Source organism: Actinia tenebrosa, unplaced genomic scaffold, assembly GCF_029948245.1.
Source record: "Actinia tenebrosa isolate PJP-AT-01 unplaced genomic scaffold, QUT_ActTen_1.0 PGA_scaffold16__25_contigs__length_10494907, whole genome shotgun sequence".
Classification (NCBI taxonomy): Eukaryota; Metazoa; Cnidaria; class Anthozoa; order Actiniaria; family Actiniidae; genus Actinia; species Actinia tenebrosa.
The window spans coordinates 8159829-8182731 of NW_028292576.1; the positions used below are offsets into that span (position 1 = coordinate 8159829).

Sequence of the window (22903 nt, forward strand, 5' to 3'; positions counted from 1 at the left end):
TAAGGACAATTTAAAATTTTCTTTTGGAAAAGATTAATTCTATCTGATAGCCTAGAACACCTAGCGACAACCGGGACAGGACAGTGATTTTACGCGATGGGATCGGGAATTTACTAATTAACAGCGCAAATATACGGTTATACGGGGAATTGAGTGCCTTCTTCGACAGATAACAATTTTAACAACAACAACTTAAGTTTAAAAGAAAATCTTTCCACGAGTACAGGGGAAATTCCCGCCCCGTCCCGTGGATCTGGGGCTGGGGGTTTGAATCGACTAGTGCAGTACAAGTGAAAAGGGTGTGTAGAGGTAAAATGTTGGATTTTCACCAGTGCGAGTCCTACCGCCATATGTGAATAGAGTTTCATTTGATTTGTCGCTCTCTTCCTCAACCTTGAGTGCTTTTCTCCTCAAAAATCAACATGTGAATCGAGGGTTGCGTGCTGAGTAAAGAGCGTCGAACTAGGGACACTCGACAACGACTCTCCGTTTCACGTGTGAAAAATTAAATGAATTAATGAATAAACTCTGAAGAAAATGTGCTACAAAATATAGTCGTTTGCGGTATTTGAGCTTGGGCTTTTTAGCGCAAATTCTTTACGATTTTATTTCCGCACTTTTAGGCTTTTAAAGTTACCACAATTCAACACAAGCGAACAGCGCGTCGCCGTTTTCTCTTTCCGCTAAAACGAAAACGAAGAACAAAAGTTGGAAAAAATATTACAAAAATATGCTTTCTATTCTCTGTCGATCAAATAAAACTATAAATGGCTGAAGGGGGAGGGGGGAGGGGGGCTAAAGCTCAACTTTACTTTTTCCTGGATCCGTCCCTGCCTCCCCTACCCTACCCTCAATCGTTCTATAAATTTGTCTTAATTACTAGGGAAGTAATTTTGTCGCGAATATAATGGAATGTAATGAGCAACGGAAATAAATATTTGGAGCCGACACCACCTCGTTTAGGGGATGTCATGACAGGTATCATATGATATCGCGGAAATGGTTGGTCACGAAGGCGGTGCGGTGTTCTATATACCGGATGAAGGAAAATCAGAGAGTATAAGGCGGGAAACTTTGGAAATACGTCTAAAATTTGAGCAATCATAGCGATCATATTGTCAGGTATATCTTGACTTTTGACGAAGAAGATTGGCTAGTTTTCGGCTTGAAGATTTGGTCTTTAACGCTTGAAAAATGCCGGTACTTTATATAACATATATGTTAGAATAAAGTATAAAGGTAATAAAGAATAAAGAAAACAAAGAGAAGAGAAGAGAAGAGAAGAGAAGAGAAGAGAAGAGAAGAGAAGAGAAGAGAAGAGAAGAGAAGAGAAGAGAAGAGAAGAGAAGAGAAGAGAAGAGAAGAGAAGAGAAGAGAGAGAAAAAGAGAGAAGAGAGAAACAATTAAAGAAAACGAGAGAGAGAGGAAAGAAATAATTCATGACAAGCACGAAAGAGGGCAAGTAAGAAAATCTTATAAATAAGAGTTAAATTGGGAAGACATTAGGTAAGATAATGTAAAATCAAAATGTTTGCCGACGTGCGCCCATCTGAAAATTTTGGTCCTCTTCCGGGGAAGTTGTGTGAAATATAATGGAGTCAAGATGCAATGTAGATCCTAAAACGCTTTCTTAAGGATGGTCAAAATTAATTATGCCATTCAGCCGCAGTCGCGTAGGCTAGGCACTTATTCCAAGTATTTCCCATTCTTTTTAAAATTGCCTACGAGGTTATAATCGGCCACTATAAAAAAATGTTAATCTAAAAATAGGGGTCAACGCCCGTGCTTTTATGCTCTGTTCAAAATACATCATTGTCCTTTCATGTTTTTGATTCACTTGTATTCTATTATTGTATTGTATTTGTTCGTTACTCCTTTCATTCCTTCGCTATCTCACTCATTCATTTTCTTTCTTTAGTTCATTATATTTCATTCTTTCGTTCTTTCTACAGCAAAAATATTAGCGTAACGCAATACTGAATGTACTAGTAATATTTCGAACTTCCAAAATGTACTAATTTCCGCATTACTGTCCTGGGTTAGGCGAAAAGTCTGACGGAATCATTTATATTTATACCAGTGTTGGTACAAATTTCCATCCAGCGTAGATAAAACTAAGCAAGTGACGGATCATTTTACTACAGTAAGTGGTAGCTAACTGGCGAATCACGGTGCTGTAGGTATGCCCCAAGTCGACCTCCTTGTCTCCCGAGGATTCTTTTTATTCGAGTGGATCGGAGAATTTTGCGAGCTTAGCGAGTGAGCGACGAAAGGCGACACTGAAGACACTGAAAGCGGCTGTGGGGGAGACTAGGGAGGACGGTGAATGTGTCTAGGAATGGTGTTCTTGCTACGAACTATCCGGTACTACGTGTAGAGTCTCACATCAGAGAATAATGCTAGAAGTTTCTGGTCAACCTACGCCAGCATTGCTGTGCGGTTTTGTTTTTTTTCCTTTGTTTTGTTGTTATCCTGGGACGTGTTCTACAATTTACATCTGCCGCAGTTTTTCGATTCACGAAAGACATTCACTGGCCAAGTTAATGAAAATTCTTGTAAACTGTCTACGTTATGGCTAAACAGTCGTCCGAGAGCCATGCATGTCTTAATGGAGCTGAGCAACCAAACTCGTGAAATTTTAAAATCATTTTCTGCTATATTTTTAAGTTTATCGAGTAAAAGACCCAAGCGCATGTTCACACCAGATAAACTCAACAGCACCGAATATAAACCAGCCCGAATCGCAAATAGCAGGCGAATGAAGGACAAATATTAATATTAAATGAGGTAAAATACCAAGAAACTTATTGTTTAGGAGGCGAAGGAAAGTGAGAATGAGGCACAGAAGGATGTAAAGAGGAAAAGGAAGGAAGGAAGGAAAAATTTCCCTTACCTTGAATGGTAGAATACACTTTACTTTCGTTTGTAAAATCGAGAAAAAGATGCTCAAGTGCAAAGCTTTAAATAGCCGACTTTTCAACAGTCTACTTTTCTCAAGGCCGCATATTACTCGTCGGTGTGCAGACTATGAATACAACGCTAGCGGCGTTTACTGAATAAGATAAAGCAGATACGGCTCTTTTCGCCAGATTCTGTCAGCGACAAGAAAAAACTCTAGTTCATTCGTGTTTTCTTTACTGTCGGTAAGTACAGATATTTATATAATACGTAATACTTATTAAGAGTGTTGAGATCTACAAACTTCAACTTAATAAATAACTTATCCAGAATGTCGTCTTTTCTCTGCTAGATATTCAAGTCAAAAACAAGTATTCGCCTCAGGATCGACGTTATCTAGGTGAATATTCACCACATTTAAATGAATCAATAAATATTCATGTTGATTTAAAGAGTTCTGAACGATACCATGGAAAGAGGTCATGTTTTTGAACAAAGCAGGGACTGAGATGTCCGAGATGACACGTTAAGAAAGGTCTAAAAAGGCAACAACAGAACCCTCAACCAAGAGAGCATGAATAAGAGAGGGGAACTTCTTAATAACGGGCGCGCCATGTAAATTCCCGGTTGGGCTATATTTAGTAACAGGATGCAGTTTAAATTTCGCCTTACCCTACTCCCATGCGTCATCAACTTTCGTGCGCGCGCTCTTTTTTTTTTGATCACTAAAAAAGAAAACGGAAAGCGCGCACGTGCGCAAGTTGATGACACACGGGAGTAGGGTAAGGCGAAATTTAAACTGCATCCGGTTGCTAAAAATAGCCCAACCGGAAATTTACATGGCGCGCCCGTTATTAAGAAGTTTCCCTTTCTCATTTATGCTCTCTTGCCTCAACCACATTAATATTGGAGAACCACAGTTAAATTGGTACCAATCAGGGCTTTCATGTTGAAATGGAGGAAGAAAAGCGAAAAGATAAAAGTTATTGCAACCAATTGACAAGGTCTCGGACGGGGGGGGGGGGGGGGGGGGGCATAAAAGTGAAAGTGAAGCGCTGATACCTAATTGGTTAGCGGTAAAGAGGACAATTCAAAGTTGTCAAAAGGATGTCAAAAAGAAATACGGTACGGCACTTAGACATTAATTTGCGCCCCTGACAAACTTGCTCCACCATCTGTCAATCAATTGGTAATATAGTGCCTTTGATTGACCGCTGGCACGATTGGAAAAAAAGATTAGTTTATAAAATAGGAGATTTTAAGACAGCATAAATAATATTTATGCTCTCTTGGACATTTATGTTCTGAATATGAACTATCTAACATTACAAAACTACTTGTATTAACTGGTGTTCTTAAAGTCGTTACATTCGACATTAAAAAATATCCAGTAAGTAGATGCTATTCCGAGTACTCCAAGAACACGGCCAGCTAAGGTCGAGCAGTAAAATAAAAGGACTACGTTCGCAGGTGCACAGAAAACGACCCACTGTTGTAGTGCCAGCGGCATCTCTTTCTTCCATAGAGCATGCGCTAGGCCGTAATAGGTGGGAAGAGCACAGTGAAGAAAGATGATTTCTAAACAAAATCCTAGAAAAGGGTGTTAAAAATTGGTGTTAAATTTAGAACAAATGTGAAGAGATCAGAGAGGGAAGGAATAAGAATGAAAAAGAGTTTGCGATTGAGGAAGAGAATGTAAGAGAATGAAGACGAAAGGAAGGAGGGACAAATGTGAAAGAGAGAAAAAGGCAAAGGATGAGTATGGGAGAAAAGAGATGAAGGGTTGAAGGGTTGGAGGTAGGAAGGGAAGGAGGAATGTGAAGGAGTAAAAAATGGAATGGGAGAGTGTAAGGGTGAAGTAAGTAAGGAATCTTTGAGAACAATGAAGGGAAAGGGATGAGAAGGATCCGATTTTGCCTCAAAAGTAAAGTAAACAACTTGCTTTGCTTACCAATGCTTGATAATATTCCTGTACTTGTTGGAAAAGCTGAAATAATCGTGCCAACATACAGACTCAGGCACAAGAAGACACAAGCAGGTAAAGCTGGACTGATGTTAATACGGCGAGCATCATAAATACTGAATCCCTCAGGCCTCCATAACAGAAAGATACAGGTACATAGCGATACCTGTGACGGAACATATAAACAAACTCATTTGTGGCTTCTGGTAAAATTTACACATACATGTCTCTGGGATACTGGTAATAACAATGTGCAGTGTTTAACCTTCTAAAGCTATATACTCCATCTGTTGCAGGATGAAAACTCAGAGTTGGAGCTAGCTGTGCATCTTTATGTTTCACAGCTTAAAAACGTACATATTTGTACATTCATCTATGTACATTAAGTGAGGTGGATGGTGGCAGACCTACTTACCCATAATTCCCAGTACTGATCGGGAGTACACATCAGCCCCAGTGCACATGACAATATTACAGATATGTACATATGGTAAGTGAGGGGGGAGGGGAAGGGGGGGAGGGGAAGGGGGGAGGGGAAGGGGGGGAGGGGAATGGCAGACCTACTTACCCATAATTCCCAGTACTGGTCTGGAGTACACATCAACCCCAGGGCACATGACAACATTACAGATATATTGGCAAGAAATGAGGAACTCAAGAGAGCAGTTGTTGGAGGCATCTTGCCTTTGGTGTCCTCCTAAAACACCATCAATATTAATATAACAAAATTAATCTCCATCAACACAATGGAAGGGTGATCTGCTTCTAGGAACAACCTTGAATTTGGTTTTTCGTGTCCCCTGGGGAATGCAACAAAAGACCTTACCACTTGATGTGAAGTACAACCAAATAATAGAAAAATAGGAAGAGAAATCAATGACTTGTGATGTTCACTTACCTTATTCGTGCTCATCGTCGCGAATTGCATGCTCACAGAGCCAGCGCGCGCGCTCGCTTGAAACCGTTTCTCTTTTTAATTTTTTCCATTTTTTAAAAAAAAGCTGTGCTTTTTATTTTTTTAAAATTAATTTTATTTTGTCATAGTAAAAAATCACTCAAAGATTGGCATTGACTGCCCTTTAATTGATCATAGATATGACGTCTTTTAAGACGATATAGATATGGATATGGCGTCTTTTGTTCAAAATTCAAGTGGAATTTGAACATTTTAAAAAATGTTCAAAACTTTCCAGTGAAACCTCTCTCTGTGTTCTTGATTCCACTTGAGTTTTAAACATTTTAAGGACGTTATCTATGAGCAATAAGAGGACCTTAAATGAAAATTTATGTATCCTCTCCCGTAAACGTTAACTTTTCTAAATTGTAATTCGATGTCCAAATCAGAGGGCCTTATGTTAGATAACTCTTTGTGGTTAATAAGGAAGGAAAGAAAGGAAAAAAAACAGCAAAAAGTCAATGAAAAGCCAAACATCTGAAGGGAAAATGACGATAGTAACGAGTTTCAAAGAACTTACCAAACTTTCTCTGGACGGAGGGGCTTCTTTCATGAGACTTATAGCAAGAATAAGATGAAGTACAAGATGATAGACTAAAAATGGAGACGAAGCAAGCAAACCTCTGTGCTCCGTACCTAACAAAGAAAAAAAAAAAAAAAGAAGAAAAAGTTGTTATTAACAACCTGTGTTGAGGACAAGGATAATAAAGAAAAGATGATGTCTTTGACTACCTCAGGCAACACGATGCCATTCTCCCAAACAACATATGATACCAAGTTAAATAACTATTGTTCTGCACTGACTAACGACTGACTAGCCTCTCATACATATGAAAACGTTTTTTATGTTTCCACGTGAACACGAGGCTAGCCAGTCGCTAAAGTCCGTGCAGAATATGATAGTTACTCAAAATGGTCACCATATTTCGATTCAGCGTCTACAGCTATTTCAAAAAAGATTGATTACTGAATACTCCATATTGAATAGTACATTCCAAGACCAAAGGGCATTGTGGGTCTCGTTAATTTGAAATAAAAGGAAATAAACAGCAATTAACTCTCTACATGTAGTGAGTGCATTGTTTCAGATGGAATATACTAAAAATAGAATAAATAATAATTATTAATCCTACTTTAGACAATGTCACTATGACCCACAATGCACTTTGGTCTTGGAATGCACTATTCAGTATAAAGCAGTATTCAACCTTTTTTGAAATAACTGTAACTCAACATGTGAGTTGAGTGTTGCATGTTGTAAATAGAGAATTTAGTGGTAGTGCGTGTGGAGGGAACCTTATGGAACATTTACGTACCTCTCTGACTTGTTTGGCTATTCTTATCCATAGAAGACTCAAGGAAAAACGATATCAATAAACTAACTATCAGCCCAACGTAACTGTACCTAAATGGAATAGGATAATACGAGAAACGAAAATGAATATGATACTGAATAGACATTTCCCGACTGTATTCGCTTAAGTGACCACGAAACAATGCTTCCAAGGCGAGGTGGGACTTGATGGAGTACAATAAATGTATTATAATACACTCAACAAAATTACTCGATTCTGATTGGACAAGAGGAGTACCAATTAAGTTGCCCAAATTTTTTGATTGTATTATAAATAAAGACTCGCACGATCTCGAGTACAATTCGGAATTTATAGATTGATTGATCGCCCAAAGGCTCGTCCAATTTTGAAACCTTTCAAAACATCATTTGTACCTATAAATTCCGAATAGACCCTTTTCGAGTTCCAAATTACCGCTGTGTTTCTTGAATACAGACTCATTTGTTCAGGCTAAGCCTCGAATCAGTGTCTAATTACTCGCAAATACCAAAGGTAAAGTAAAGAATGCACAAGTTCAACAATACGAGCACTTTGAAACTTGACGTACCTTGACTGGAACACATGAATATTCTTCACAAAATCGATACTTAGCCTGAGTAAATTAGTCTGTAATCAAGAAACACAGCGGTAATTTGGAACTCGAAAAGGGTCTATTTTCTCTAGATCGTGCGATTTCCTATACGAATACGTCAAGTCCAAGCTAGACTTGGAGCCGAGCCATTATTTCGTAACCACACAGAAAAGTTCTATTATAAGACAAACGAAACACAAAAGGGCAAAGCTTTCGAAATCTTACCCGCGATAAACGCGATGAGAAGTCACTACTTCTGTCCACGAAGAAACGAGTAAAAAGATGACTAAAGTTGAGGCCAGACCGTAACTGAGGCATAGAAATGGAGGACGGTGCAGCGGAAGCAGCTTATATCAATATAAAAGTAATATTAGTTTATTTAATATCTCATATGCTGTCATTAATGACGAACAAAACAAATAATTGGGCTTTTCAAGATTGCGCGGAGAACTGGGAACGAGTAGGACGCGGCGCTCGCTGAATGATAGCGGCTTATTTAGAGGACGCTATTTGCCTTTTTCTCAGGTTTTAGTTTTTGAAATCAATTCACATTTACTTTGGTTTTTGGTCTGTTTTCTTTACTTCTTATGAGAGACTGCTAAGCGTTCTGCCATATTGAAAAAAATTGCGTCCCTAAGACAGTTCCATGATTTGGCACGCGTCCTACTCGTTACCAGTTTTCTCTGCAGCCTCTGAAACACTAATACACCTTTTTGGCTTGGGCGTAATATTTTCCCATTTCAGACCACATGTCATTCACCTTAGAATATAATAGACCTCGGCTCTGACGTAATGTTTTCCCATTTCAGACCACGTTCCCTAGAGTATTATTTCTTTGTTTAACGGCTGCGCTCGGTTGCATATGAAAAGACACATGAATATGGATACAACTCAAACAAAGAATATTATTCTCAAGGGAATGACACGTGGTCTGAAATGGGACAATATTACGCTCGAGCGCTCCAGAGCCGAGGAGGACTATTCTTTGTTTGAGTTGTATCCATATTCATGTGTCTTCTCGTGCACAACCGTCAAACTAAGAAATGATACTCTAGGGAATGACACGTGATCTGAAATGAGAAATATATAATACAAAAGCAAAAAAAAAAATATATTCAAAATATTTTTTCTCACCAAAGATGCAGTTTTTAGACCAATGGGGAATCCAACCAAAAATGATATCATCATTCTTCCCAAAATAGAGTACTGCTCGACCCTGATCAACTTGACCAATACTACTAAAGCTGTTATAGCTGATATCATTAATAACCAGGGCAGGCACTGGTCTCTATAAAAATATAAAACAATAATAATAAAATAAGAGAGAATAATCTAAACCGTTTTTGATATCAAGAATATAAAATTAACATGCAGCAACTGAATCTAGCAAGATAAGGAAAATATAGAGAAGTAAAAGGCGGAGTCGAGCATCGGAATGTTTTGTACTGTTTGACAAGGACATGCGTGACGTTGTGTGACGATGCGGACGGTCACGACAATCAGCACGGTCACGATATGGAATTGACAAAATTCCATGAACAAATAAAGACGTGTGATATTTTTTACATTTTGCAATATCTAAAACAACCACTGGGCTGATCCAAGTCAGGGAAAAGCTCACTCTAAATGAGGTCACATCTAAGACACAGATCAAATCCTTAAATAACCTCTGGGCTGATCTAAGTGAGGTCACATCTAACGCACATATCAAACCCCGAAACCACCTCTGCATGTGGTTGGGCAAAGTCAGCGCACAGCTAACTCACATATATCGATTCAGAGTTTACCGTGTTGCACTTTGCGGAAGAAGGAAAGCTCGGAGTAAAAGCTATATAATGAATCGAGGTATTGAAACTCACCAAACTCTTCCAGCATAGGATGCGCCGAGTCCAGACCTTAGAGTTAAGAGGGTAGTGCACCACTACTACGCCACTTAAGATATTTGCCATCTTATACTCGAATATCATTCATTTAAAACAGTTCCACTAAGAACCGGACTTTTCGATATCAAGAGACATTAGCACAGTATACTTACTCTGCCAAAAGAGATTCCCAACCTTGTAAAGGCCAAATAAGAGAAACAAAATAGACAACAAAGCTCCAACAAACCTACAAGATGAGAAAAACACGTGAAAAACGGTCAACTTTAGTTTGCATGGGAATTACTTCACAGAAATGCGCATAGCTTTTATCGATACCCTGAAACAAACTCTGGGCTGATAACAGCCATGACACGGCTAGCTTACAGATCAAACCCTGAAACAAACTCTGGGCTGATAACAGCCAGGACACGGCTAACTTACAGATCAAACCCTGAAACAAACTCTGGGCTGATAACAGCCAGGACACGGCTAACTTACAGATCAAACCCTGAAACAAACTCTGGGCTGATAACAGCCATGACACGGCTAACTTACAGATCAAATCCTGAAACAACCTCTGGGCCGATAACAGTCAGGACACGGCTAACTTACAGGATTGCGTTGGTTGCTCGGAAGATGGTTGTCACTTGCGAAAGAAATCGGAGTCCGAGTCGGAAGTAGTTCATGTTCATTTTTCATTGTTCATAGTTCATTTTCACAAAATGAAAACGTTTCCTCGATGAAGACTATTATTATTTATTATAATTCCGTCGCAAGTTGACAACCAGGCTTTAGGATTCGGAAAAGAATAGCTTTTCAGACGTCTCGAAATGTCAGTTTATAACGTACCTTAAATGGATTAAATTCTGGTTGAACAAATTCCACCAACACCCCTCCACACAGGAGCACGATGTTAAGCTTTCTGGCATCAAGATTGTGCGATAGTTGTACAAGAGATACTTTGAGACATAAAAGGCCCCACAACAATAACAAAGTGGCTGAAATAAGAATGGGAGAAATTAAAGTCGACATAATTTGAATCCGATACCATTGACAAACCCCATTCTGTCTTCTGACAGGCCCAAAGCCCAAGCAATGCGGCACTCCACATTCGTACTGTGAGTTTCTATTTTTAGAATGAGTCTTATGACTGGCGAAAACCTTGTGTCTGTGGCACTCGTTATATGATTTTATACATTGTAATTCAGTGTCATTTAGAACCAAAACAATGTTTTATAAAAAGTGTCCCAAAGCTGGAGCCTCTGTGGCATTCCACATCCACCTCATGCCTCCTCCCTCAAGAAGGTGGCTTAACTAAGTAACGACAAAAAATGACAACAAAATGATATGACTTTAAATAATAATGCAGCTGTATTTTTGGATAAAGTTTACATTTGTACCTGCAGCATCAGCAGTAGATGGCCATTGATTGGTCAACACCAGCCACAGCGGTAAAATAAGAGAATCATAGACAAGAAAGAGACCTGCACCTATTCCGAAACACATCTTAACACCCTATATAATCAAACAAGAAAAAACAAAAACAGAAATAACTTTGGTGCTTTACATTAAAAATAGAAATTTTTACTTCTCCGTCACTCAAATTCCCAATTCCAATATGCTTAAATTTATAGAGACTTTTTTTCATAAAAAAGGGGAATTCTCTTTTCATAAACCAAATATGGATCCAGGATGTTGAAGATACTAGCGTTACATTACTACATCACACACGATACAAGAACTAAAGGAGTCTAAGTATGGTAGAGGGGGGGACGAGGTGCGTCATTCACTGAAACCCTTTCTCCTTGGGTGCATGTGACGTCATACTCGAGCCACATTTTTGGTTGATTTTCACAAAAGATTTGGTCTTGGTGTCTTATTTCATGTCAACCAACATGGCGGCAACGTCTTTTGTCCTTGTACATGTGACGTCATAGCCACCATGTTGGTCGACTTGAACAAGGGATTTGGTCTTGGTTATCTTTTGTCATGTCAACCAACATGGCGGCAACGTCTTTTGTCCTTTCACTGTCATGTTCTCATAGGAAAGGTCGACACATGCACCAATTGTGTCCACAAACAGCAATACATGAATGTTTTACCTCTGTAAGACTGACTGTTTTCTCGTCGTAAAAGATTAACAGTCGTAAAACAACCAAGCTGAACAGTAGACTGAGTGAAGTGGGATTGACTCGAAGGATATTGGGGAGAAGGAATCCCTGCTCTAGTGCATGTTGTGGTAAGAAGAAGTATATACACATGAATAGTTTACTACAATGGATACTTGAACACAGCCATGCTACATGCCAACTAGCCACACCAACAATGTACAACCTAATGGTAAAAAATGTCGCAAAAAGAAAAAAGCGAGGAAGAAGAAAAATGATTTTTTAGTATAATTGTACGAGGTATAAAAGTGAGGGAAAAGTGAAGCCAAAGAGGAAGGAAAAGGGAAGGTTAAAAAAGCATTTATAATCTTTTGCTGTAAAGTGCTCTGTCAAGGGTTAAGAAGCATCCTATAACAACGTATAATGGGCACCCTTGGGCGTTTCAACTGTGTTGCCTTCTTGATTACAGCATGCTAAATAATTTAGTTTCATATATTAAATTGCTTTCCAATCACACTTGCGAAATTGTACATCTTGCCATCTTGGCAAAAGGGTTTTGTTGAACTTCATTCGAAGTGTCCCTATGACATTGTTAGGAAGACAAAGTTTTCACTGGTACAGTACATGCCTATGGAATAGAAAGTCGTGGAGACGCCTTGAATATATAACGTCCACCAAAACCTACTTTGTGGCGTGAATGTATGGTGAATTGTATGACTGCCCACTTGTGATTGGGAAGCAATGGTAATTCATTTTTGATGTTATGATGAAGAACATTTTCAGTTTACACATACCTTGCAGTGACATAAATTGTTATAAGGCCTGTTAGCAATGCATAGTGTACCGAGTAAAGTTGCTGGCCCAGTAAAAGGTGCTCACATATAACCATACCTAAAATGTTTTTAAAGAAAAATAAACACTTAATAAATTCCCACATATTCGGTTAGCTCAGTTGGTTGGGCACCGGTCTATTGTGCGTGAGATCGTGGGTTCAAGCCTCTGCGCCCGAACTCACACTCAGGGCCTTAAAATATCTGAGTAGAAGGTGCTGCCTTTGCTCTAAAAATCTCTGCAAATGGTTAGACCTTCGCCGTGGATCGGATGACCACGTAAAACGGCGGTCCCGTCTTACTTAGAGACGTTAAACATAGAGGGCCACAAATTTATCAGTGCTGATTTGGCTTCTGTCTTGTGTCACCCTCTCTAAAGCAAAGACGTTATTATTATTATTATGAAATATAGTAAATGCATGAAAACCTTATCTCGTTCAATCTATTCTTCGATGATTTATTTTACCACTGTTTTCACTGCTACTGCTATGTGCTGATAGAGATTTGTCTTATGCCAACCCCCCCCCCCCCCCTTCCGCCCCTTCATATTCCTGGTTGACCCCTTCAGTAACACACAGCTGTTATAATTACCAATAGACTGCAAAATCAAGACCAAACTGAAATGCAGTTTTTTCGTGTTATTAGACATAACAACAGCCATAGCAGACAGCACAGCCAAACTGGACATAAGAAGTATCAATAAAAGGTTATGGACAGAGGGAGTTATGAACAGGTTTCTTTTGTATTGTCAAGAAAATAATGAGCTTAATTGAGAATAAGCAGCTATAAACACCCATTAGTACAGTACTTGTGCTCTGCTATAAGCTTGAGACGTTAATAAAGTCCTTATTATATACATTGGGGAACACAAGTGGTATAGTAGTGGGGGAAGCACTCTCCTTCAAGTTTAAGACTCAGTGTCATATTGAACTAGCGTTGGTCGATGGTGGTTAATTTGTTTGTGGATGCACTTTATAAAGGATACCCAACGTTAAATACTACTGTCCACAGTGAGAATACATGAAGAAAGACAAAGAGGAGGCTTGAAACATGATGAACCTATGTGCGGAATAACAATTAATAGAATGGTTAGTGATTCTCCTGCAACCCCTTACTTCCCCCTCCTTGCCCCTCTCCTCCCTCTTTCCTCTGCCCTCCCTGCTCTGCCCTCCCTCCTCCCTCCCTGCTCTGCTCTACCTCCTCTGCCTTCTCTCCTCTACCCTCCCTCCTCTGCCCTCCCTCCTCTGCCCTCCCTCCTCCCTCTTTTTTGCCTTTCCTTCTCCGCCCTCCCTCCTTCTTCCTCCCTTTTCTTCCCTCTCCCTTCACTTCTCTGCCCTCCCCCTCCATTCTCCCTTCTCCCCCCTCCCCCAAAATGAAAAACTTACCTTGGATTCAGCAGTTTTAGCAGATATACCCATGACCAAGCCCAGTACTGCAGAGCCTATCAATACTGGGATCACCTTGAAAGACAGCACTCCACTAGACCACATTATCACTAGGACAAGGAACTAAACAAATAGTAAATATTAAAAGTAGGTAGGTTGGTAGGTTCATTTAGGTAGGCAAAGGCAGGCAGGCAGGCAGGTAGGTGGTTAGGTACTTATGTGTGTAGTTGTGTAGGTATAGTAGGTGGGTGGTTAGGTGTATAGGTGTATAGGTGTATAGGTGTATAGGTGTATAGGTGTATAGGTGTATAGGTGGGTAGGGGGGTAGGTGTATAGGTGTATAGGTGTATAAGCGTATAGGCGTATAGGCGTATAGGCGTATAGGCGTATAGGTGTATAGGTGTATAGGTGTATAGGTGTATAGGTGTATAGGTGGGTAGGGGGGTAGGTGTATAGGAGGGTAGGTGGGAAGGTGGGTAGGTGGGTAGGTACAGTGTAGGATAATAGGTTGGTTGAAGAGTGAACTCACCAGACTGAGAAGCCCAGATAACCATCTTACTTGTGAAACTCGTTTCGATGGAAAGTCTAGGAAATCCATGACTTCTTTTGAATCCAAACAAGTGCAGAGAAAAACTGGAAAGACACCACACAACAAAAGTTTAAGCTGAAAAAAAGAGAAAGATATTCATTACATTGTGCCCAGGGTTTGATCTGTGAGTAAACTCTGTCCTGACTTTTATCAACCCAGTGGTTTTTCCAGGAGATAGCGTAGATATAATAGTCATAATTTAAACTAGTGAATTCTCACTTTCTTAATATTATAGTCTTATACGCACTATGTGTATTTTAGCCTTTAAAAACTAGTTTTGGTGTTACTGACAACCTCTTCAGATTGGCTAGAACAGTAGATATAATTTGAGATACAACTTTTCTTACCCATGTTACCAGATGTAGAAATTCCAACAAGTAGATGATGATAAACATTGATCCAGGAATGGATAGCATGTTGAAGAAGAATAGGGTCTTCTCCATTGGTCCAAGAATATAACCTGACAATGCAATGGTTTAAAAAATAATGTATACAAATGAATGAAGGAAGGAAGGAAGGAAGGAAGGAAGGAAGGAAGGAAGGAAGGAAGGAAGGAAGGAAGGAAGGAAGGAAGGAAGGAAGGAAGGAAGCCACACTTACCATCAGATACTTTTTCCTGTCCAGGTCTATGAAATCCATCTTGTTGAAGAAAGGATGGACGACTAGGAGGCATAAACACTTGGATAAACAGAAACCTGAAATCAAGTTTCTCCTGTTATATTAATTTACAAGACAAGTAAAAATAATTCATAATATATAATTCATAAATCCTCTTTTATTTTGGCTTGGGTGTTATATTATACCATTTCAGACCATGTGTCATTCTCTTGAATATCATTTCTTTGTTTAATAGTTGCACACACATGGATATGTAAAGACCAATTTTGAGTTCCAAATTACTGCTGTGTTACTTGAATACAGACTCATTTTCTCAGGGTCAGCCTTAGGGTTAGCCAGCACACAGTGAAGAACAATAAAGAAAGGTGCGAACAAATTGCGAGAAGATCATGAGCACTCGGTGCAATCAGATCTTGATCTGCTCGAGCAAAAATCCCGATAAATGCACACGTTTCTGGGCTGTACTGTACTGTATGATAGTGAATCAATATGTGAGTGTATACTTCAATAAGTACCAAGAATTTTAATCTCAAGGGAGTGACAAAAAAAACATTACGCCCAAGGTAGAGGTATTTTGTCAGTATAGTTACTTACCCATAAAAAATGCAAAAAAATGGAGCACTCCACCAACCCATGAAAAGTGCAGACACACTGGTCATGACAAACTGGCCAGTAAGTGGGTAAGAAACAAACAAGATGTATTCCAGATACTACAAAAAAGAAATGACAAACTGGCCGGTAAGTGGGTAAGAAACAAACAAGATGTATTCCAGATACTACAAAAAAGAAATGACAAACTGGCCAGTAAGTGGGTAAGAAACAAACAGGATGTATTCCAGATACTACAAAGAAGAAATGACAAACTGGCCAGTAAGTGGGTAAGAAACAAACAAGATGTATTCCAGATACTACAAAAAAGAAATGACAAACTGGCCGGTAAGTGTGTAAGAAACAAACAAGATGTATTCCAGATACTACAAAAAAGAAATGACAAACTGGCCAGTAAGTGGGTAAGAAACAAACAGGATGTATTCCAGATACTACAAAGAAGAAATGACAAACTGGCCAGTAAGTGGGTAAGAAACAAACAAGATGTATTCCAGATACTACAAAAAAGAAATGACAAACTGGCCGGTAAGTGGGTAAGAAACAAACAAGATGTATTCCAGATACTACAAAAAAGAAATGACAAACTGGCCAGTAAGTGGGTAAGAAACAAACAAGATGTATTCCAGATACTACAAAGAAGAAATGACAAACTGGCCAGTAAGTGGGTAAGAAACAAACAAGATGTATTCCAGATACTACAAAAAAGAAATGACAAACTGGCCAGTAAGTGGGTAAGAAACAAACAGGATGTATTCCAGATACTACAAAAAAGAAATGACAAACTGGCCAGTAAGTGGGTAAGAAACAAACAGGATGTATTCCAGATACTACAAAAAAGAAATGACAAACTGGCCAGTAAGTGGGTAAGAAACAAACAAGATGTATTCCAGATACTACAAAAAAGAAAATATTAAGAAATATTTCAAGTAAATATTAAATATTAATAACTATCCACACCCCCAATCCCATCATGTAATGTGGTTGTTATCCTAAATAATGTCCTGGTACAGGCCTATATTTCAAAAAGATAGAGCTGTCCCAGGGACATTCATATCAAATCAATATGAAATCCAAATCCATTGTTCCTAAATCACTGATCGGGGCTGGTTATTAAATCCAATCAAACACTCAGGCAAGGGCATTCTTAAAAATAAAGGCCTCGCCCTAGTGTTTGATCCTTTACATCATTGTTTAAATAAATCAAAATAATTGTTCTCTGAGGGTAGCAATCAATAGCCACTAGCTACACTGTAACAAACCTGTGGCCCTCGTTTAAGGATGATTGAATCGGAAATAATAATAAGAAATCTTATTTGCTCATAGAGGAAACCAAAGAACTAGCACAGGAAAGACACCTCCTGTAGCTATGTTAGAGGGAAAAACTGGGCCAAGTTGGCATTGACAGAGCATCTGATAAAGTGCAAGGGTATGATTCCGCACTTTTGATCTAAAATCACACTGAATTGCACTACTTATCGCTTTCCGCACTATTTGTCTTTTCCAGCCCTATTTGTCATTTCCGCACAATTTTCAAAAAAATAACCTAAATAAATCACCCATTATTTATTAAATGTTAAAATTCAACCAGGCATTTGTTAATCAGGATGTTTTTGGCAGGAATGAGCAGGAAATAACAAATGAATTTAAATCTGTATTTTTCCAAGATGTTGTCTCTATTTTTCCCCTAAACTGGCTCCAGAAATATGCACTGCAATGCCTGAACTAGACCCAGGCATTTACTCCACCTAAGATTGAACACCAAGTCTGAACATTGATAAGAGGCAGCAATTCCATTGCAGAACTGGCAGATTTGAGATGAAATGAGAAATGAAAAATTAACAATAGTTAGCAACAAATGGGATCTGAATTTACCACAACAAAACCTGGCTCTTCATATTGCAACTGCTTTAGATGTAAAAGACCAACCCCTCCTGTTAAGAGCAACAACCAACAATCAATCAGTTAATAAGGAGCTATTTTTATTATAAATAATATTGATTTTGTTGGTAAAAACTACAGTAAAACCCATATTTACTGTAAAATACATAAGAAACAAATTTTAGTAAAAATACACAGGTGATTATTGAAAATCTCGTGCGCTGATTGGTCGAGAAACTCACACTATCACACAATAATCACCTCCAGCGATAATCCAAAATGGCAGCCAGCCGCTTCATTGCTATTACCGGGAAAATATGTCTTTTATCTTCTTTTTTTTTCTTTTTTTTTTTGAGAGAATCACCTGTGTATTTATACTAAAACAATTATTTGCCTCAGCCTCAGTGAATATTGGAGAATATTATTTTACCTTGCCGCTCGAAGACTTGCATCTCGGTAAATATTCCCTGATATTCACTTCGCCTTCAGCAAAAAAATATTGTCAAATAATCACTGTACCTGACAAAACAAGGAAGACATTATAGATGAAAACAAGGCCAATGTTAAACAAGGATTTCCTGCAGACAGATTATTCATACCATCAAATATTACCAAGAGTTTTATAAATACTAAATGCTAAACAGAGTAACAAAAAAATTCACATTTATTTGAATTGTAACACAGTAGAAATGACTAGGATTCAAGTGGCCCATATTTAATAGTTTCTGTTTTAAAATTGTGACTTAAAAATGTATTATGAAGTTATTAAAAATCAATAGTACAGTGCCCAAACTAATCATAATGTCGCGCAGAAAAATTTTTTATCGCGCCGACGTGAATAGACACAATATGATATGTAGTAAAAGCAAAAAATGCTTACTTTTCTAATGTTGTATTTAATTTGCAATCAGGCGAACCGATTGATCTCGATTTCTCATCATCACTGGTTACTACATTGATAAGCGAAAATATCTTAAAAATAGTTTGTCAGAGACCGAAATTAATGCATTTTGTGGATATCAAGGACTCCGTTGATATTTCATAGATTAACGATCCAAAAATATTAAAACTCAAATAATTTTAAAACTGAACAATGAAAATCTCTGAAACTTTCTGACCTTGAAGACTACCATAGTATGTTTCAGATAGTGAACTCCGTTTCTCTGGGTCTGGCCAGATTACGCCAAAAAATAAATTTAAAAAATAATCACATGAGGTCACTGTGCCTTCAGGGCGTGTCCAATGGTCACGAAATACACACGATTTAAAACTTCCATCTATCCCTACACTTAGTATAAACTCATATTTGGCCAAGGTATATCTGGTGCAGCGCTTTTTGCAATACAAGTAGAGGAGTTGTGCTTCAAAATTATTGTATCGAGCCACCTTAAATGTTATATTTAACTGTATATTGTATCCATATAAAACTAAATTATAATATAAATATGAAATATATTCAGTTTTGAAAACAGGTGCTAGATTTGCCTCCAAGTTAATATTTAGAACGATACCTACAGTAGCTTTACAAATCTTTTTGCATCCACCTAATATACAGTGTATGCAGCTAATATTTGTAGTTTGAGGCTGTTTTGAATTATTGTAGTTTTGATAATCAACTTGTCAATCATTAATTGTTTAAAAATGAATAAAACTCACCATATGTATGGTAGAAGACTATAGAGGATAGTTAATTGTAATGCTAGTACACTTATGACAGATGTCACAATAGAACTGCAAAAAAATATATATATACTAGGTATTAGTATATGTAATAGGACTCCATGCTGTCCAATTACATGTAAGAAATAATTGGACGAGGAAACTTCTGAGGACTGACAAAATTGGATGAGGCCGTAGGCCGAGCCCAATTTGGCAGTCAGAGGAATTTTTCAAGTCTAATTATTTCTTAATTGGGGAGCATGAAATTTAGTAGAAATTAAAAAAATTTAGTATGAGGTTTATTTATGTAAGTCTTCATGTCTCAAAATACTGACTCTTGAAAACTTCTTTAAAAAATAAACTTAAAATCCTCCATTTTACCCTTTTGAAACTGACAGTGATTTCTTTATATATCATTGCCTCAAATAAAAAATAACTGGCATATTATTAATTTTGGTACAAGCATCCAAGCTACTTTTAGGACAAATTTGATTTTTAAAAAACTGTCCAAGTTCTTGAAATACGGGAAATTTTTCAAAAACAACAAAAATGCTAGAAGTAGGAAATACATTCAATTATAGGGAATATATATACTGTAGGAGGATCATAAAAATCATAGGATACATAAGGTCTGAGATACTTATACCCTTTGAGCAGAGTCTCCTTTTATTTACCTCCTCTCCTTTCCTTCTCTCGCCCGTGGAGGAGGTAAATTTAAAAGGAGACTCTGCTCAAAGGGTAGGATGCTTATGATGCTTGACGTAATAATACAGTGTAATCTAATGACCACTATTGCAGTTGCTATTATTAATTCAAGAAGAAACTTAAATATCACAATTCTACTAGCTATGTTCAATAATACCTCTTCTTGCTCTTAGAGGTATGTTCAACCAAGTACATTCCCATCAGGCAAAGAACAGATACTCCAAACAACCTAAAGTTATTTTTCAATGTAAAAATAAACGATTAATTCTTTATTATGATTTTTTTTAAATATAATTTCTTTAAAAAAATTGAAAAAATAAAAAAAGGAATAGAGGAACATAAAATGGCCAGGAGATGTAACAATTTTTTCTACATGAGCTATTTTTTTATTTCATTTTATTTCATTTCACATAACTTCATGTTCAGCAACTACAACAGAGTTAGTTTGCAATTTCAAGATTTTTGTCTTAAATGCGGATCAACATAATAATTACATGGAAATCTGGGAATAGACCTGCATCAAGTTTTTAACTACAGCCGTATCATGGAAGACTATCATGGGAGGGGTGGGTGGTGCAATATTTAACAATTATTTGCTGAAGGCCAAGTGAATATCGGGGAATATTTACCGAGACGCGAGTCTTCGAGCGGCGAGGCAAATATTCCCCAATAATCACTGAGCCTGAGGCAAATAATTGTTTTAGTATAAATAAACAGGTGATTCTTTCAAAAGAAAAAGAAAAAAAGAAGATAAAAGGCTTTTTCCCCCCCAGTAACAGCAACAAAGCGGCTGGTCACCATTTTGGATTTTCGCTCGAGATGATCGATTATCGTGTGATAGTGTGAGTTTCTTGACCAATCAGCGTGTGAGATTTTCTATAATCACTTGCATATTTTTACTAAAAATCGATAATTATATTGATATAATGCTTACATTTCCCCTGCAAGATAGAAGAGAGGCAAAACACATGGTATGAAGACACAGGCAAACTTCTTTGTGTGGAGGCAGGATCCTGGATTGAATATAACTGAATCTTTTACTCCTTCTTCTTCCTCTTCAGTAACGACCTACAGAAATGAAGTGCATGCAGTTGAGATCAGTAGGACCAGCACTTCACCCTAAAAACATGACTTTGAGCAAGTTCTTGACTTCAAACAAATTTGTTCTTAGCTAGTATAACTGAGAATTATCATTTTAAGAAATGGAGTATTGAATCAAAAGATATTTTGTCTCTTAGCTCATGTGACTTAAATTTGTTATTTCTAGAAAATAATTATTTCGAAGCAAGCTGGAGGCTCTCAATATATGTTGAGATGGCATATCTTCTATCTTTAGATCAGACGTATCTCATTTTGACACATCTCAGACCTTTAAACCAATTTAATGTCCATGATCTCTTATCTGGGGACCTTAAAATAAGAATCTTTACTAGTATTGAGATAATCAAGTTTAAGGGTGCAACACTAAATAAAACTTTAGACAACATTTACTGTTTACAGTGCAGTATAAAAGCCAAGTATCTACAGTATGGTCAACATTTGGGACATTTGTATTATGTAGAACATAGACTAACACTGCATCTTAAAGCAGAACTGTAAAAGAGTGTTCAAAAGTATTGAGGTCTGTAGTTCCACATCTATTATAAAAGTTAAGCTTAAGTTTGATATGAGAAAAGTTGACCATAGTATTGTCATGACAAGTGTTTGGTACATGTACGTCAGACTCGCAATTTGCATGGTAAAAAAATAGCCTTACACTGCCTAGCTCCTCTATTTCGTCTTCCTCTCTGGACATCACACGTATTTGTCGTAATTCTGTATCCATGATCGTGGTGAGTAGTTATTATTTGGTCAACATTTTATCCATCAAAGAGTATAGAATGCCTTGCTACAAGAAACAACACAAGTGTTCCTTGGGAACCACGCATTCGCAACGGCCAGGGAACCGGGAAGACAAATACTTGCCCGCCAAAAACATGCAACGCCCTTGAGAATATTTTTTAAATTTCTTTAATGATGTAGTGTGGTTTTAATCTGAACAAAACGCATTTAATTTCATGGGGGTATTTAACGATATTACAAACTTCAATTTAACACTCGACCAAATAATGTATGGCACTTACGATAGAAATATAAATTGAATCATTCCTTCGAATATAAAGTTTAAAATAAAACATCTTTCGTAGTTTGTACCTTTTTTAATGTGCTGGCAATTTTTTAGTGCGATCTGAGGCTTATAAATGTTTTTATTTTTTTTTATTTTGTTCTCTTTGTAATAGTCTCGGCAAACCGAAGAAATCCTTAACATATTTTTCAGAATCAGCAGTTCATATTTTGGCCATCAAATGATTACTTGATACTGATATCTGTTAGTCCAATGTTTTCTTTTATTCTTTTCATAAAAAATATCAAAAATAACGGCTCTAGCGAAAGGACGTCTCTTCAGTTTTCTCAGCCTACTTCTCTTAAATATCCCTTTTGATTTTAAAACTAAACGCATATCTGCGTGAACTCGGGCTTCATAGAAGAAAATCGAAAGAATTCTTCGTGAACACTGTCATCCTTCTAACGAAACTTTGAAAAATTCCGCCATTGCTCGACCATGTGCTTATGTGGCGCAATCTACGCACGCGCATAGAACTTGCGCATGCGCTTTGAACGCAACTGCGATTTGTGACAGAACGCAAATAAAGCCCAATTTATACCTCGGGTATTTCTTTGAAAGCCCGAGTAATAATTGAAATACAAGCTATATTTAAACAATTTTAATTTTGGTCTGGAGTAATATATTAATAGGTCTTAATATTTTCGTGATCTTGGTCTTTAAGACCCTGACTTAAATGTTTCCAAAGGTGGCAAAACTGTCAGGGAACATCTGAAAACATATTTACTCAATATCGGTTAGCGCATGCGCACTT

At 37.7% G+C, this 22903-nt stretch overlaps 1 protein-coding gene and 1 long non-coding RNA gene across 3 annotated transcripts; one reads left to right on the forward strand and one right to left on the reverse strand.

The window, feature by feature from the left end:
• The first annotated feature begins 2051 nt into the window (after positions 1–2051).
• Positions 2052–9305, forward strand: LOC116301503 (uncharacterized). The gene is made up of 4 exons (XR_016119962.1): positions 2052–3143; positions 3251–3298; positions 5158–5351; positions 6243–9305. It is a non-coding gene; the product is annotated as an uncharacterized LOC116301503 (long non-coding RNA).
• LOC116301502 (uncharacterized) lies at positions 4148–21897 on the reverse strand. Of its 2 annotated transcripts, XM_089031169.1 has the most exons (25): positions 21742–21897; positions 20920–21053; positions 20143–20214; positions 19278–19352; positions 18141–18199; positions 17616–17674; positions 15729–15844; positions 15117–15211; positions 14864–14976; positions 14457–14591; positions 13928–14050; positions 13528–13601; positions 13134–13279; positions 12507–12603; positions 11707–11938; positions 11005–11119; positions 10454–10602; positions 9778–9851; positions 8877–9030; positions 7968–8089; positions 7133–7221; positions 6337–6452; positions 5430–5558; positions 4850–5027; positions 4148–4488 (listed from the first exon to the last, which is right to left on the reverse strand). In XM_089031169.1, exons 1-25 carry the CDS (start codon positions 21808–21810, stop codon positions 4241–4243), a joined length of 2973 nt encoding a protein of 990 aa, XP_088887295.1. In that variant the 5' UTR covers positions 21811–21897; the 3' UTR covers positions 4148–4240. The 2 variants fall into 2 exon arrangements, with proteins under 2 accessions (XP_088887295.1, XP_088887296.1); XM_089031170.1 differs by lacking the exons at positions 18141–18199; positions 20143–20214; positions 20920–21053; positions 21742–21897 and adding an exon at positions 18052–18140 and having other exon boundaries at positions 19278–19338.
• Positions 21898–22903: the final 1006 nt, after the last annotated feature.